Source organism: Colobus angolensis, unplaced genomic scaffold, assembly GCF_000951035.1.
Source record: "Colobus angolensis palliatus isolate OR3802 unplaced genomic scaffold, Cang.pa_1.0 Scaffold103, whole genome shotgun sequence".
In the NCBI taxonomy this organism is placed as follows: domain Eukaryota; kingdom Metazoa; phylum Chordata; class Mammalia; order Primates; family Cercopithecidae; genus Colobus; species Colobus angolensis.
This window is the reverse complement of record NW_012111253.1, coordinates 4,844,901-4,862,878: the sequence shown is the minus strand read 5'-3', so window position 1 is coordinate 4,862,878 and position 17,978 is coordinate 4,844,901. Positions and strand designations below refer to the sequence as shown.

General features: G+C 52.5%; 1 protein-coding gene across 5 annotated transcripts in view; it reads left to right on the top strand.

Moving 5' to 3' along the window:
* The window catches only part of BCOR (BCL6 corepressor), a 134,618-nt gene that overhangs the window by 93,301 nt on the left and 23,339 nt on the right, over nucleotides 1–17,978 (top strand). For all 5 annotated transcript variants that reach the window (XM_011942197.1, XM_011942187.1, XM_011942170.1 and 2 more), the window contains exons 2-4: nucleotides 12,307–12,432; nucleotides 13,776–13,854; nucleotides 15,123–17,954. In XM_011942197.1, the coding sequence (XP_011797587.1) occupies nucleotides 12,347–12,432; nucleotides 13,776–13,854; nucleotides 15,123–17,954 (2,997 nt within the window). In that variant the 5' untranslated portion in view covers nucleotides 12,307–12,346. The remainder of the gene's footprint in view (nucleotides 1–12,306; nucleotides 12,433–13,775; nucleotides 13,855–15,122; nucleotides 17,955–17,978) is intronic.

Genomic DNA, 17,978 nt, shown 5'->3' with positions numbered 1-17,978 from the left:
TGGCTAGCGGGGTGAGCGCCCCGGCGCCGCCGTCTCCCCTCAGTCCCTCCCGCCGCCGAGGCCCCTGCACACCCGGTCGCACTGCGGAGCCATTTCGCACATCCGGAGCTTCAGCGTCTGGAGGAGTAACCAGTCCAGGGCCGGGAAGCCCGAGTGTCTGGTGCCCCTGCCCTTCCCCATCGAGCAGAGCCGGAGGTGGCTTTGGCAGGCTCCGCGGGTGTGGGTAGTTCCCGGAGCATCTGAAAGCCTGGGGCAGACCCGGAAATTGGGGATAAGATGGGGAGGGGATATTGGGCCCTGAGGTTTGCCGCCTGGCGCTTCTGTGAAGAAAGGTTGGGGAAAGGACAAGATAGCCCATCCCCCGGCTTGCGCTTTTGTGGGGACTCTGGGTGGCCCAATAGAACATCTTGCTGGCGTCTTCCATCTTAATTCCCTCTGCCACACTACTTTGTTCCCTGGGGTTTTTCCTTTAAATCCTAGGAAAGGTAGATGGAGGAGCTCCCTCCAAATGGCTTTTGCTCTATCTAGATAATTTGATTTATTGCTTTATGTGGCAAAACTGGGGTGGCAAGCCTAGCTCCTAGTACTAGTAGTCAGCACTTTTCCCAGAGATCTGAAAGGAGTCGACCCACCTACCCCTGACTATTCTGGGGTGCTGGAGGGACGGGAAAGGGGAGGCTTGTTGAGAGCATTGGCCTTACACCAGGGTATAACAACGTAGGGAGATTTGTAGGATGTAGGGGGAAATGGTGAAAGACTTTGAGTGGACCAGGAGATGACTAGATATAGGAGAAACTGTTCGAGGCTCACTGTAGACGAAGTGACATAAGTGTTAAACACTCTATCTCGTTCTTGGGTACATAAGGCCTAAGGAAGCTTTTCAGAGGAGAGAGTGTGTGAAAATCGGGATTTCAAATGACACAATTAGACCAATAATTGGCTCCTCTCCGCAACTCCAGGACTGAGTTTGACCGTGTCCCATTTTTTACTAGCTGTGTGACCTTGGGGGCAAGTTATTTATGGCCTTTGAGCCCCAGTAAGTTTTTTCATTTGTAAGACTGGGAATAATTATCCACCTTTAGGATCTAAATAGAATACTTGGCACATAGTAGGCCCCAAGGATGAATAATTGCTTTGAATGACTTGTCATGTTCCTATAGGTTGCTCCTCCATTCCCTGCTGCCCCTGAGACCCCCTGAGACTTGCTAGGTCTGTGTCCTGGGACCCAAGGATGCAGATTTAATCTCCCCTGCGAGGGTATTCTTCTAGGTCCGTCTTCCTGGGTTCCTCTTTCCCTTTGTTACCGTAGTTTGCATTCTGCCTTTTAAAGGATTCCATATAAAAAGACTTGCTTCTCCCCCGCCCCCCAAGTGGGATCATTATATGGTTAGGAACTCATTTCAGAACCGGTATCTGGGTACCCTTTGGCAAGGCTTCCTGGCATTATTTCAGGGGGGGAACTATGGTGTCTAGAGGGGCAAGACCTGGTTGGAAGAGGTGACGGGGGTGGCCTGGTGCAGAGGCCAGAGGTGCTGTGGTTTGTTTGATAAGGATTAAGTCCGGATGTTATGAGGGCTCAATGTGGTTTTCAACAAAGTCTGCCAAGGATTGCTTCTTTTATATCGATATGTATTTTAAAAAATTACTAGCATGAGAAGAAAACCAGACCTGTATGGATCCAGGCCGGTAGTAAGCTACTGTGATCAGGTTTCCTACTCGACTCCCAGAGGGAAAGTCAGTGTTTGATTGAAGCTACACTTGGTTCTTGACTCTCAGGGGATGCCTGCTCTGAAACAGGAGCCCTCCCTCCCTTTCTCTCCTCCTCTCCCCCTCCTCCTCCCTCTTTTTCCCTTCTTCCCCTAAAAGCCTTTGTGCTGAAAGAGCTTCAGTAGGCACGAATCCCTGGTCCCTCTCTAAAGAATGCCTTACAGCCTTTGCTGACATTGTTTTGTGAACAGTGGGTTTTACCAGGCCAGGAGTTTCCCCCCGATTTTAGCCCACGATTTTAAAGGTAATCTATGGACAAGATGCGCCTAACTGCAATGATTGCCTCAGTGTGTAGCCTGGGCCGGGCTTGGAATCTAGAGACGCCTTAACCTTTGCCCTAGGGGCCCTCCTGGAGTGGGGGTGAAGGTGGGGAGCTCGAGGACTGATTGTTTTCGAGGATCTGTTTGTTCTCTCCAGCCACCGAGGCTGAAGGTGGAGTTGGGCAAGTCTGAGTGTATGTTCCAGCTTTGGGTCTGATTTTAAACTTGGTTTAATTGGAGAAACTCCTAGGCATTTAACAGTTCTGTACAAATGCAAACTTGAAATAGCTCGAGGCCTACGTCATTTAGGAAAGAATAAATGAAGTACAGAAATGTCCAAACTATGTAAATCCTAGCGTTGTCTGCCCTCCCATAAACACATGACAAGTGCCAAGGCATTTCCAGTCAAAACACCAGTGGAACCAGCAGCCTCCATCTTTTGTATTTATTATTTTATTAACAGCATTTTACACAGCATTTAACAAGCACAGCCTGCCGCAGCGCTTTGCACCAGGACTCTAAGCAGGCGAAGGGGTGGAAAACGGATGGAGGTGGTGGGGGAGGAGTGGTTGCTAGAGGACATCAGCTAGAGAAATCTCATCAGATGGGTAGAGAAAGCAGCACTGGGGGTTTATTTCTACTGGCCACAAGGAAGACAGACATAGTGCATTGGAGGAAGAAATCCTCTCTCCCATCCCAGGAGGAAAGTTGTACAGCTGTGATATGTCTGGTCTCAGTTTTGATTCCAGAGGGTAGAACAGGGTATGTTTCACGATACTCTGCCCATCGGTTATTGGTGATTTTCAAAGAATAAGTATTTGTCTGCTATCGTTATTCGATATCCTGGTGGAAAGTTTATAACGAAAAGTAATGCCTTTCTTAAGTCATAAAATGAGCCTTGTACGCTTATTTAATTAAAATCTATTTAAGGACCGATTAGGCGTGTAATTTGCACTAATAATGACGATTATGGAAATGTTCAACTTAACCAAAAATCATAAAGGAGACATTTTGATCAGTGGGGCGGCCAGTAAGTATTCAGTGAGTTGGGCAATTTCCGAAAGACAGGAAGCATTCCGCTGAGGGCTGCAGAAAGTGCAGACCTGTCTGGCCTCTGTGACATGGCATGGAGAGGGGCAGACCTCCCTGTCCCGGCCCCAGCCTGGCCAGAGCCCACTTTGCTGAGCATGGAAACCAACCCTGCGAGTCTCCATAACCTTTATTCTCATGATGCTTCCCTGAGCTTCCAGAAGGAGTAAACTCTCAGAGAGGGCTGATGAGCCACACGGAAATCTCTGCGAAATGGCGGTGCTCTTTTGCTTTAACAAACAGCGCTGACAAACGCATGCTTCCTTGGCTAGCCTTGGCTGGAGCCTGGAGGGGTAGGGGGAGAAGGGGTCCCTTGTTCCGGAGAAACCTGCCAGCTGCTGGGCTTGGTGCGAAGGCAGCGAAGGCAGACACAATGCTGCTGTTGTTGGTTTGATCTCTAACTGTGGATTGTTAGTCTGGCTTTAACTATGTGGTAAGGGGGGAATGTGAAGGCTGTTTACAGCGAGTGCAAATAATGTGACAGCTGTTGGCGCGCGAGCAGCGCTGCGCCTCCTCAGCACTTACACAAAGCGCGCACTATGCAGGCCCATGGAGGGGCTGCAGAGGTGGCGGCCACTTTCTGGCCAGCGCATCCCCAGATGAGAGAAAGCGCCACGGCACACCCACCCCCCATCCCCAACACACATCTTTATGACTTCCCAGGATTGTGGTGGGGTGCAGGATGGTTTGTATGTTGTGGTTTAGGGAACTTGTGGTGAGGCAGAGGTGGCGGGAGAAGGCCCACGGGGCTGTGAGTGTCACCGTGTTGGTGGGGTTTGGCCAGGATCCGTTGAACTGGGTCCTCAGCTGTTTGTGACAGAGTTTTTAAGATTTGGGAAAATAACTTTCAGCCCTAAGTAAGCTTACTGGAAAGAATGTGTTATTAACTGAAAGCTTTCTGGAAATTGCAGAGGCTCTGAAGGCCGTTGTTCCCCTCTGAAATGGCCCTGTTATTCAGACAAGTTAGAGACAGGCGAGTGCTGTGTTCTGTGCACTCGGCACTGTTTCCAGCTTGGAAATGCAAGTGTGCAGGTTCAATACCCTAAGGGGGGTGTATTTTGGGGGGAAGGGAGGTCAGATTGGCTTTTGATGACCCACATCCCTTAACCTTTTCTCCCAAGCCTTCCTGTTTTCAAGAACACATTTGCCTTCAAAGGTGCGTCCTGAAGCCTGCCCACAGCACCACCTACTCTGACTTCATCAACTAGATGCCCACAGCCACAGGCTTTCTCTGAGTTCCTGGTACCCTGCCAGGCCCTGCAGAGAGGTGCCAGGGTGGGAGGGAGAGGAGTTGGTGGCAGCAGTTACCCACTAGGCCAGTCCTGGAGGTTCGTGGCTGGCCCAAGCAGGTGGACTTAGGATGGCCAAGAATGTGGACCTGCCTCTGGACCGTCCTGGGGCAAACTGGGTGTAAAAGTTCACTCCTCTCCCCCACGAATCCCAAGATTGAAGCCTTCCAAGCCCTGGCACCTGCCTGGTCCTCCCTGGGTTTTGGAAGATCATTTAGGGCTGACTTAATTCTATATTCTACCTTTCTGCATGACTTTGGCCTCTGGGTGTACAGCCTACAGGATATCTGCAAATCTAGTTCATTCTCTCCTCCCCCCGCCCAGCACCACCCCCTCCCCAAGTCTACTCTCTAAGTTTTAACAAGGACTTCTACATCTAGTTGGGTTTCCGATGGGGAGCTGGGAGATGCTTCTGGAGTGAGACATGAACTTCGGTGCCAGTTCTATAAATTGGTCTCTTTTTATGACGTGTGCCATTTTCTGTAGGAATGTTGCTTGCAAAACGAGTTTCGCCTTGGAGGAAAGGCGGAAAGATAAACAAGCCTGCAACGCCAAAACACTGGCAGTCTTTCCCTCCTTCCAGCTCTCTTAAAGCAGCCGGGCTGTATTTCCAGGATTAGACTTGTGCATGTGAGGAGGGACTCGCGTTGGCTTTTTTTCCCCCAAGCAAATGCAAATTAGAGAAAAATAATTTTCTTTCAACGATATGCAATGTATTAGTCACTTGTTATCGTGCTCCGAGGCAGGCCTCATTTGCGCGTCTGCCAGCTCGCTCACATCTGCTCGGCGCTGTTCGGGGCATTTTAACCTTGGCGGTGTCGTGTCTAGTCCCACGGATCAAGGAGGAGTAATTAAGCCCTGAACAGCTACAAAAATTCATGGGCCCCCATCTATACCGCAGTTGTTCCATGGCTTTGTTTTGGGTGCTCTGAGTTCCATGACTGAGTAGCAGACATGGGATTCCTATTGTTCCTTGTAAAGAAAGTGGGTGCCCCTCTCCTTCTCTGACCCTCATCCCAGCCTTTCTGGGACTCCCAGGCTCTGCACAATCAGCGAGAGACTCACTTGCAGATCGCAGGACCCCTGCCTTTTACGCATCTTTTATGCATTAAAAGTTCCTTTGTGCTTCCTGTGTATACTAATGATAGCTGTTGTTATTAGCCTTACGGTATAGCTTGTTCCCTTCGGTGGTTGGGGGGTGGTTGAGGGGGGGGTAGCGGCGAAGGCATTCGTGTTTTACTCCTACAAAGCCCTGGTGAAAACAAAAGTTCATTGACACAGCCTTTGGAGGCGTGGTGTGGAACATTTATTCTGGATTTGCCCCCAGGTTGTGTAGACTCCCAAGTGGGGAACCAGTTCTGCAAGGACTAGACCAAAGGGGGCAAGTGGTTTCTTTTTGCGTGGAGTGGGGAGAAGAGTAAGGAGGGATTCCTGGCTTTTGACTTGGGTTTCCATTGCTGGGTGGCCTCCTGTGAGGGGACACCTGTTTCTAAATTCGCCCTCTCTTGAATACACACGTGGTTCCCTGACACCCCCTGTGGCAAAACCATGAAGGAAAGTGAAAGGAACAAAAAGTTGGTGGGGTGGCCTGGACAGATTATCCGGGGAGAAGGGCAAGTGTCCCCCATTGGCCTGTGAGAGAGAGGTTGGGGACACCTGACCCCGGGCCATGGGCTCTGCCTGGAGGAGGGGAGTGTAGCGGGCATTCCAGGTTCGGCAGCGACCCTCAGAGTCTGTCCCTGCAGATTACACCCCGGACCCCAATCCCCGAGATTCGCACCCCTCCCACGTTACAGTAGGCGACACTTGGCTCACATCTTTGTAAGGGGAAGCGTCCAGAGCAGCAGCGCTCTAGTATGATCGGAAGGGAACCCAGAACGATGGCGAGGAGGGGTCTGCCGTGCCCATTCCCCCGGTGGACTCGGCGGCGTTTCCCGGGAGGTCTCGGATTCTCCCTGCGCCCACCCAAAGTTTCCTTTCGTCAGATTCGTTAATGGGGACAGAAGGTGCGGCGGGGCCTCGGGAAGGGGCACTACGGAGAGCGCGCCAGGTCGTAGGGTCCGAGGGGTTACCTAGGGTCGGGAACTGGGGCGGTCGGGCCGCCTCCAGGGAGCCTGCTGGAGTTCCTGGAAGGCTCGGCGGGGGCGCGCCGCGAGGGCGTGGGTGTGTGCCGTGGTGCGGCCCCGCGCGCTGGGACCTCCGCCGAGGAGCGGCGAGGAGGAGCGGGCGAGCCCCGAGCAGCACGGGTGTGTGTGGTGGGAGAGAAAATCCCTTTGTTGCCTACCGATCACGCTCCGGGCTGAAGCGCCTCAGCCCGGGGCGGGGGCGCCCCTCCCCCTTTCTTCTTCGCCGGCGCCAAGTTCGCTCCCAGCCCTTGTGGCTCTCCGCTCTGACCCCGACGCCCCGGCAGGAGGCCGGGAAGGTTCTGGGTGCTCGAATGGTCCGGGCCGGAGAGTTTCCCCTCCCCCCTCCCTCTTACTAGTGCAAAACTTGGAGGTGTGGGCGGGGATGCCCTTGCAGGCTACGGCTGTGGCTTGGAGTGTGCCAAGAGGCAGCACCTGGGCCGGCTGGATCACTTGCCTCACCCCCAACTCTCTCGGGGGAGGGGATCGGGAGGGGCTGGGACCAGGCCAGCCACCTCCCTCGACCACACCCCTGGAAGCCTGCGGTTTTGCCTCCCAGGGACCTGGGGGGCAGCCTTGGGGTCTCTTACTCCCCAGCAGACCTGGAGGACCCATGCCACACTGCACATCCGGAAGAGCTTTTTCTTCTCATCTTCCACCCCCACACACCCCACCCCCACCCCTCACATCCTAAAATAGGAACTTCTTCACCCGTCCCTTCCTTGAAACCCGGAGCACAGCGCTGCTGCTGTGACGCAGTCTGTGTTTGGAGCAACCCCAGGAAGGGCTGGCGGGTGGTGAGGTTTGGGCTTCTGTAAAATCTACACAGTTCTGCTGAAGGTCCCTCGCTGCTGTGACCCCCTCTCTGTTGCTGCCTCAGTCTCCCCCGCAGGATGAGGTGGTACTGCCCCAAAGAAACTGTGCTGTGATTCTGGAGCTTACTACACAGTATGTTTAGTGGAGTCAGTAACCTCAGATACTATTCAGTGAGGTTAAACGTGGCCAGCACCAGCTATTGCCAGGCAAAACTCAAGTCCATAGTGCAGCTTAATCCTTTGGAAAACACAATGCCAAATATTTACAGAGGGGACCAAGGTTGGAGAGATTAGGCCACCTGCCCAGAGACACGCGGTGGGTAAGGGTGGGAGCCGGGAGGCTGTGGTGACTATGTTCTCTACAGAGAACCAGCCATGCAGTAGTGAGACCCCTCCCTGAAGAGTCCTCGGCCAGAGGACCCCAGCACACTGGCTGGGAATGCCTGCCTGGCCACCTGAGCTGGAAGCCCTTGCTTGCGAACCTCTCCAGTCCTTCTGGCCATTAACTGCTGGATAGCTGCCGGTGGCGACAAGGGGAACCTAGTGAGAGAGATCCCAAGAAAAGACCCTGAGATGGGCCACCCTCAGTGCCTGTGGGGACAGCAGGGAGGCGTGAGCAGAGGTAGTTTGGTGGCCATGCTTTCCATATTGTCAGTGTCACTTGACAAGTGTAATACGCAGACTTTTAACTGGTCGGCGCCTCAAGGATGGGGGCAGTGAAAAGTGGCCTAGTGCAGGAGGGGGCGGCGGTGGGGGGAAAGGAAAGGGGCCAAGACTTGGGAGCTGTGGTCTGCCCTCACATCTTTTCACAGAGGGTGGGTGTGCCCCTACTCAGGGATGCCAAGGGTGGAGTGATGGCTTATGATCTTGGTCCCTCAACCCCCTTCTGCCAATCAGGCCCCTCCCCCCAGTGTCCAGGCCAAGCTCAGTGTGCTCATCCTAACCCTTGGCTGTGGAGTGAGTGACTACTCAAGAGTCTGTCGAGGGTGACCCAAGCTCTCCTATGCGTTCCATTTCCTTGGTGCTAAGAGCTAGAGACCACGCAGTGTGCAGTGTGCATGCCTGCTTCTCGCAAGCCAGGTCTCTCCACTTGGCCCTGGATGTTCCAGCAGGCAGCTGGAACAGTTCCCAGTCTGTTCTTTAGAGACCCACACCCTCCCCATCTGACCTCTTCTCAGCCGTCTTTCCTCTTCATCCCTATCCAGCACCTTTATCCACTTCTCTCCACTACTAGAAAAAGGGGTTAAAACCCAGATCCAAGGTGCAGCTTCGCAGCTCATAGTGGAACAGGTTGGTGCTTGTAAAGTGCTTTTCATGAGTGACTTCACACATCTTGGCACTTCTGGAAGCACAGCTTGCATTTGGAAGAAGTGGGGAATGGAGGTGGGCATTGAAAAATAAAAGCAAATGAGCTTCATCTATAGCTGCAAAACACCCTGAGGCGCTGTTTGTCATTGAAATCAGATCATTTGCCCTCTCCACCGTATTCTGCCAAGGGTCAGCAACATCAGTTTCGAAGCACTTGGCCTTAGAGATAAAAAAAAAAAAGGCCCCAGCTATTTCAACAGCAGCTTCTAGAAGTTCGATGTCCCTATACTTTGCCTCCCAGTCTCTTTTTGTTTCTTACCCCAATGTCCCCTTCATTGTACATGCCAGAGAAACCAGGGTGGGGTGTAGGTAAAGGTGACCCCTGTTCTTCAGTAGACGCTTGGTGTGAGCCGTATGGCCTTTGCAAAGGAGGCCCCTGCTTTTGTGGGTTTGGACTGCTCTTTGTCACCCAGGAGGAGGGCCTCCTGCGAGCCAGGGCCATTGCTCATTGGCCCTTTGCACTCCTCTCCGTCTTCGGCCAGGAACCCGAAGAGTTAAAAGTCTAGCTTGTTGCAATGAAATTATGGCTGGCAGTGGCGCCGCTGTTTGTTCAACAGACCTCCACTTTTAAACAGTTCACAAAAAGTTCATGGGGCAGCTAAAGATTATAAGTGTGTGTCTGTGTGTGTGTGTGTGCGCGCGCGCATGTATGCATAAGTCCACAGCAGGATCCAACAATGTATTCACCTCTTTTGCTTTTATGTTCAGCCCCATCCTCCACCCCTTTCCTCCCAAAACACACACACACGACAGTGATCCGCTCTGCTAGCCTCAACCCTCCATCTGACCCTGTGCATTTGAGAACACTTCGTTCTGATGGCTGGTATCATTTATCTGTGCGCCATAAATATGGAAAACCCCGAAGGAGGAGCCCTGGAGAAGGGGAGATGCTTTGAAAGCACCCAGTAGGTCCAGGTGCCTGTAAACCGCAGTCACATTTCTGCTAAGTCCAGGTGGCCTTTGCTGAAGAAAGGCCCTTTGAAGGGAAGCAGCTGCTGGCCTTTTCGGGGCTGGGCCTCAGTATAATGAGTCTGTTTCCCAAGAAGGTACCGGGAGGTCCTTTGCACGAGGTGTCTACTTATGGGAGGTGGGTAAGAGGCAGGTTTGTTTGTTTTTTTTTTTTTTGAGTTTTGCTCTTATTGCCTAGGCTGGAGTGCAGTGGCGCGATCTCGGCTCACCGCAACCTCCGCCTCCCAGGTTCAAGCGATGCTCCTGCCTCAGCCTGCCGAGTAGTTGGGAAATGCAGGCACGCGCCACCACGCCCAGCTAATTTTGTATTTTTGGTAGAGACGGGGTTTCTCCTTGTGGGTCAGGCTGGTCTCAAACTCCTGACTTCAGGTGATCCACCCACCTCGGCCTCCCAAAGTGCTGGGATTACAGGTGTGAGCCACCTTGCCCGGCTGGAGGCAGCTTTTTTAAAGGGGAGGCCAATTTTTAAGAATGCGGACACCAGAAGATCGAGGTTCATTAGGCACACACTTCTTCTCTCATCCTTTTCTTGGGGGTTTGATTGAGTGACCCTTTGGTTCATGATGTAATTTCTGCATTTCATCATGGCACAGTGAGGGGATGGCATGGTGCAGTCCCACTGCTGTAGCCTGATGACAGGGACACTGACATCCGGGAATGATGCTCCACCTTCTCTGTTATCCTACCCAGGATGTCTTCCTTTTGTTAGAAGGGGCAGCAGGGGCCGGAGAGGGAACACTGCCACTACATTGAATGTGCCTTGTGGTCTGCCCAGCACCAGTGGTGGCCTTCCCCACTTGATTTGTGTATTTGCAAGATGGAAGAAAAGCCCACGAACCCTTATAGAACCTTCCCCAACAGCCGAGTCAGTCTTTTTGGGGCGCTATGGCTAGCCCACTGGAAGAGCTGCTGCCTGGAGACCTTTCCTAGGGAAGTAGCTTTCCAGAACCCCATCATGCCTGATGCCTCTGCAGATTTCTGCCTTTTTCTTGGACCCTTTCTCTCTCTTCCAGCCTCATTGTTGAGCTCTAACTATACGTGGTGTGTCGGTACATGTGGATTTTGATTAACAGACGTTCTTCCATGGATGGGGGCCCATGGGAGATGCTGGTGGACAAAAGACCTAGTTAGGACAAAGAAATGAGGAAGTACAGACCGGCTTTGGGATTCCATCCCCCAGGTGTCCCCCTAACCCCCACCCTCAGTCACTCTCACAGAAAAGTCCCCGGACCTGGTGCCTCCAACCCAACCGACCTGGCAGTCTGCTCCGTGTGCTAAAGTGTAAAGGCAAGCATTTGCATATTTTTTCCTTCTAACAAAGGAAATGTGTCGACTTAGGGAACATTTGGGCTTTCGGAAACTGTGTGGGTGGGTGTGTGAGGGAGGAGAAGAAAGTTCCCCTGATGATCTGCACACCAATTATTTCACACCCATGTTTGGGTCCCGTGGAAAAATGCCATGGCCAGTCCGGACAAGGGACACTGAGATGTGTTTGTGAGCAGGGAATTGCCGAGGGCCATCGGTCCCAGGCATTAAAGGCTCCCCTACTTATTAACCCAGCATTTAACAGCAGGATATGGGCTGAAGCGCAGTCAAAAGAAACGGCTCAACCTCCAAAGAGCAATTAAAATCCTGCACGAGGATAAATCACGCGCCGTGATAATCCTGTTAATAAAATGCAGCTTGTCCTGACCCTTCACTCATGCAGCAAACTAGAATGTGATGTGGTTGGGGGCGGTGGGCAGAGGAGGTAAGAGGGGGTGGGAGGTGGTCTGAGCTCCTCTGCCTTGGCAACCTCCCTCTCCCAGGAGGTGGAAAATGGGTGACTTCTGCTGGCTCCCCATGTGCCAGCGGCTTGGAGCCCATCAGCCAGGGCTGCTAAGACTTCTGTGCTCGCTAATGATTTCTCGTCCCCAGTGAGCAGGCGTCATTGAATTACTCAGCCGCCTCCCTCTGTAGCTTCCAGGCAAAACCACCCCGGTTAGGTGCTTAATCTAATCCAGGGCTCCGGTGGGGCAGGTCACCAGCCCACCGACTCTTTTTCACCCTCAATCTGTAAGTCACACACACGACAGCCTTGGAAATTCAGCCCTAGAAACGCAGGTAGTTTGAGACCTGGACCTGCTGCTCACCTCGCTATTGTGCCTTCCACCCTTCTTGCACCCTTTTGGCCCCAGGAAAGATCAGTTGTGTGCCTCCCAGTGATGCAGCATCCCTGAACCTATTGTCAGAGCCTCCCTCCCCTTGTTGAATCAAGTCTTCTCTACCTTCTTTAACAAGTGGCAAGAATGAATGACCACTGTACACTTTCAGAGGAAAGGGGGTGGGCGGGTGCTGTGGTGTGTCCTGGATGCATTCTGTGCCTTGGATGAGGCTGCCTGTTTCGAATTAAACTTCTTCCCCAGCCCCAGCACCTCCTACCAGGGAAGCTGCCTGCCCCTCCGTTGTCCCTTCGAATCAGGTGTCTGTCCTTGGCTCCCAGACCACTGTAGACAGCAGGCACAGCCTGCCTTCCCGATCTGCATCCTGTATGAATCACCTAGAAAGAAGCCTTCTCTAGCACCCTGTTTGGCTATCCTTTACTGAACCTCCTGGGATTTTTTTTTTTTTTCTTTCCTTTAAACAGACTAGACGCTTGAAGCAAAGCTGCCATCCCGGAAGACGACATGCTCTCAGCAACCCCCCTGTATGGGAACGTTCACAGCTGGATGAACAGCGAGAGGGTCCGCATGTGTGGGGCGAGCGAAGACAGGTGAATGCGCCCACCTGGGCCAGGCCTGAGGGGAGAGTGGGCACCTTCCTCACGCTCCTGAGCGGAGCCCATGTCCATGCTGAAGCCCTTCTCACCTTCTCACAACCTCCGTGGGCCCAAAAGGGGTGGGAAAGAAAGAGCTCCTGCCTAGTCGGCCGCTCTTGATTTACAGTTTTAACAGGCAACCTGGCTCAGCGAAGCATTGCCGCCCTTTAAAAGATTAGCCCCTAAAGCGGCCTTTCAGTGCACTTTCGTCCTTAATTTATTATTTCATATTTATGAAGGAGAATTAATCCCAGTCTATATGCTGCTTTAACTCTAAATGTCAGGAGTGTGGGCCCAGGTGGAGCAGCATTCGATGTGCTTTTAAAACAAATAGTTTGCTCAGTAATAAATGGGGAGAGAGCCACCCTTTTCCTTCATTGAAGCCCAGGATCTCTCATTGTCCTCTGCTGCCTGTTCCAGGAGGCCACTGGCACCTGCTTTTGGTCGCCAGACAGCTCTGTTATGCCTCCTAATCAGTAATTTTGGAGTGTGGGGTGGAGGCAGCTAAGCAGTAGATGATTGAAGCTGCTCTTTGGGGTAATGAGGAAACTTTTCCTCTGCTGCTTGTCAGCGATTTTTATCCTGGGGATTTGGAAGTTGGCACCAAGCACTTTCTTTATCGATGCTCTCTGATAACAAGTCCCAGGGCAGCCGCAGCAGCCTGGCACAGATGTGCAACTTCCTCTTCAGCCTGGAACAGCTGACATTTGTATGATACTAGTGTGTATCCCCCTGTCATTTTGACAAAGACAGTCAAATACGGCTTTTGTATCACCATGGAAACCAGTTTCGTAGGACATGGTCCCTAACTTTGTTTTGGGAAAAGTTTGGAAAGCCTACCCTCCTGGGTAACACGGAAGTGGTTGATGAGGCCACCAGCCCGTAGACTCCAGCCTTCCAGCCCCGTTTGATATTTGGCTGTGTTACCACTTCATGTCTACCCTCCAGGAGAGTTTATAAGGGTTGGCTGGGACAGCCAAGCTCCGGTTGGCCTACTTGACCTCTAGAGAAAAAGATCTTGAAGGAGAAGTGGTTGTGCTTAATTTCTGGCTTACCTACCTTGGGGACATCATATTTGTGATTCATGAAAGCTTTGCGTTTCCTTTGTTTTTCCTGGTCAAGTTGAATCACCATTTGGGGGCAACTTTCAATATGGGCCATTGACAGCTGGTGGGGACGGAGGGTTAAGGACAGTTTTAAAAATTGGGTTAGTAGAAACTGGTCTGTTCTGGGGAGATCTGTGAAAGATAGATTTAGTGAGGAATGCTTTCATGAAGTTGGTATATCCTTTTAAATAGGAAAGTCCTTGTAAATGATGGTGACGCTTCAAAAGCCAGACTGGAACTGAGGGAAGAGAATCCCTTGAACCACAACGTGGTAAGAGATTAATAGCTTCTGTTGATACCATATCTGCATATCAGTGATCTGTAATCAATCGTATTAATTTGCAGGCCTTTAAAGGGTGGGGAATGGGGTAGGGGTGGTGGTTCAGAGCAGGGCTGAGTCAGAGGCCTCTGCGACAGGACAAGGCCCCCACCCAAGCTCTTCCTGTCTTGCCTTCCTGCCTCGCCATACATGTCCCTGTCCCCTAGTGACTGGTGGGATGTGTACTCTCTTTTCTTCCATAAGCTGAATGCCACATCAGCGTTCCCAGCTGGATAAATTTCCAGCCTCCAAGTAGCCCCTTAGGGTTTACCTTTCCAGTAAAATAAGAAACACAGGACTGTCACTTCAGACACAAGGGAGAGGAAGTCAGAAGACACAACCACAGTTTGACCCATGGCCTCTTTATTGATTTAGAAATGAGGCTGCTAAAGTCTTCTGTTCCTGTTGTCCCATCGAAGATTGTTTCTTGTTCTGTTAAGTCATGTCTTCCTGCACCCAGGGGAAATGAAGTGAACACCCACCCCCAAGCCTGACAGGCCCGAGGAGGGTTAGTGTGAATTCTCTACCCCCATGAGGGTGATGCTGAGAGTTTTGGAGTTGGTGGCCTCTCAGTTGTAGCAAAGAGTTTTTGCTGAGAAGGTAAAAATCTTCAGACTTTTTTATTTTTATTTTTTAATTTTGATTTTTTTAGAGACGGAGTCTCGCTTTGTCACCCAGGCTGGAGTGCAGTGGTGCAATCTTGGCTCACTGCAACCTCCACCTCCCGGGTTCAAGCAATTCTCTTACCTCAGTCTCCCGAATAGCTGGGACTACAGGCGCACACCGCCACACCCGGCTAACTTTTTTGTATTTTAGTAGAGATGGGGTTTCACCGTGTTACCCAGGCTGGTCTTGAACTGCTGAGCTCAGGCAATCTGCCTGCCTTGGCCTCCCAAAGTGGTAGGATTACAGGCGTGAGCCACCGTGCCTGGCCACAATCTTCAGACTTAATAGATGACTGAATTAATGTATGGGCCTCCAGTCCAAAGGGACCAACGTTTTCCCTGCTTCCGGGATACTAGTTGAGAGGTGAGAAGGCAGGCAGCAAAGGGGTTTGGATAAAGGGGAAGGGAAACAGACCCTTACCCCCCGAAGCCTGTCTTTAACCCTTTCTGCTTGAATGTTAAGGCTGATGGCACGTTGAACTAGTTGGCAGTGTCTTCGGGTACTGCTGCCTTGAAGGAGTGCCCCAGTAACACCCGTGTTGTTCTTCTGCAAAGGTGGATGCGAGCACGGCCCATAGAATCGATGGCCTGGCAGCACTGAGCATGGACCGCACTGGCCTGATCCGGGAAGGGCTCCGGGTCCCCGGAAACATCGTCTATTCTAGCTTGTGTGGACTGGGCTCAGAGAAAGGTCGGGAGGCTGCCACGAGCACCCTAGGTGGCCTTGGGTTTTCTTCGGAAAGAAATCCAGAGATGCAGTTCAAACCGAATACACCCGAGACAGTGGAGGCTTCTGCTGTCTCTGGAAAACCCCCAAATGGCTTCAGTGCTATATACAAAACACCGCCTGGAATACAAAAAAGTGCTGTAGCCACAGCAGAAACACTGGGCTTGGACAGACCTGCCAGCGACAAACAGAGCCCTCTCAACATCAATGGTGCTAGTTATCTGCGGCTGCCCTGGGTCAATCCTTACATGGAGGGTGCCACGCCAGCCATCTACCCTTTCCTTGACTCGCCAAATAAGTATTCACTGAACATGTACAAGGCCTTGCTACCTCAGCAGTCCTACAGCTTGGCCCAGCCGCTGTATTCTCCAGTCTGCACCAACGGGGAGCGCTTTCTCTACCTGCCACCACCTCACTACGTCGGTCCCCACATCCCATCATCCTTGGCATCACCCATGAGGCTCTCGACACCTTCGGCCTCCCCAGCCATCCCGCCTCTCGTCCATTGCGCAGACAAAAGCCTCCCGTGGAAGATGGGCGTCAGCCCTGGGAATCCTGTTGATTCCCACGCCTATCCTCACATCCAGAACAGTAAGCAGCCCAGGGTTCCCTCTGCCAAGGCGGTCACCAGTGGCCTGCCGGGGGACACAGCTCTCCTGTTGCCTCCCTCGCCTCGGCCCTCACCCCGAGTCCACCTTCCCACCCAGCCTTCTGCAGACACCTACTCGGAGTTCCACAAGCACTATGCCAGGATCTCCACCTCTCCTTCAGTTGCCCTGTCGAAGCCATACATGACAGTGAGCAGCGAGTTCCCCGCGGCCAGGCTCTCCAACGGCAAGTATCCCAAGGCTCCGGAAGGGGGCGAAGGTGCCCAGCCAGTGCCCGGGCATGCCCGGAAGACAGCGGTTCAAGACAGAAAAGACGGCAGCTCACCTCCTCTGTTGGAGAAGCAGACCGTTACCAAAGACGTCACAGATAAGCCACTAGACTTGTCTTCTAAAGTGGTGGATGTAGATGCTTCCAAAGCTGACCACATGAAAAAGATGGCTCCCACAGTCCTGGTTCACAGCAGGGCTGGAAGTGGCTTAGTGCTCTCCGGAAGTGAGATTCCGAAAGAAACACTATCTCCTCCAGGAAATGGTTGTGCTATCTATAGATCTGAAATCATCAGCACTGCTCCCTCATCCTGGGTGGTGCCCGGGCCAAGTCCTAACGAAGAGAACAATGGCAAAAGCATGTCGCTGAAAAACAAGGCATTGGACTGGGCGATACCACAGCAGCGGAGTTCATCATGTCCGCGCATGGGCGGCACGGATGCCGTCATTACTAACGTTTCAGGGTCAGTGTCGAGTGCAGGCCGCCCAGCCTCTGCGTCACCCGCCCCCAATGCCAATGCAGATGGCACCAAAACCAGCAGGAGCTCCGTAGACACCACACCATCCGTTATTCAGCACGTGGGCCAGCCCCCGGCCACTCCTGCCAAGCACAGTAGCAGCACCAGCAGCAAGGGCGCCAAAGCCAGCAACCCAGAACCGAGTTTCAAAGCAAACGAGAACGGCCTTCCACCAAGCTCTATATTTCTGTCTCCAAATGAGGCATTCAGGTCCCCACCAATTCCCTACCCCAGGAGTTACCTCCCTTATCCAGCCCCCGAGGGCATTGCTGTAAGTCCCCTCTCTTTACATGGCAAAGGACCTGTCTACCCTCATCCAGTTTTGTTACCCAATGGCAGTCTGTTTCCTGGGCACCTTGCCCCAAAGCCTGGACTGCCCTATGGGCTGCCCACCGGCCGTCCAGAGTTTGTGACCTACCAAGATGCCCTGGGGTTGGGCATGGTGCATCCCATGTTGATACCACACACGCCCATAGAGATCACTAAAGAGGAGAAACCAGAGAGGAGGTCCCGGTCCCATGAGAGAGCCCGCTACGAGGACCCAACACTCCGGAATCGGTTTTCCGAGATTTTGGAAACTAGCAGCACCAAGTTACATCCAGATGCCCCCACCGACAAGAACCTAAAGCCAAACCCCAACTGGAATCAAGGGAAGACTGTTGTCAAAAGCGACAAGCTTGTCTACGTAGACCTTCTCCGAGAAGAATCAGATGCTAAAACTGACACAAACGTGTCCAAACCCAGCTTTGCAGCAGAGAGCGTTGGCCAGAGCGCTGAGCCCCCCAAGCCTTCAGCTGAGCCGGCCCTGCAGCAGCACCGTGATTTCATCGCCCTGAGAGAGGAGTTGGGGCGCATCAGTGACTTCCACGAAACTTACACTTTCAAACAGCCAGTCTTCAGCGTAAGCAAGGACAGTGTTCTGGCAGGTACCAACAAAGAAAACCTAGGGTTGCCAGTCTCAACTCCATTCCTGGAGCCAACTCTGGGGAGCGATGGCCCTGCTGCAACTTTTGGTAAAACCCAGGAGGATCCCAAACCATTTTGTGTGGGCAGTGCCCCACCAAGTGTGGACGTGACCCCTACCTATACCAAAGATGGAGCCGATGAGGCTGAATCAAATGATGGCAAAGTTCTGAAACCGAAGCCATCTAAGCTGGCAAAGAGAATCGCCAACTCAGCGGGTTACGTGGGTGACCGATTCAAATGTGTCACTACCGAACTGTATGCAGATTCCAGTCAGCTCAGCCGGGAGCAACGGGCATTGCAGGTGAGCCCCCCCACCTGAAATTCA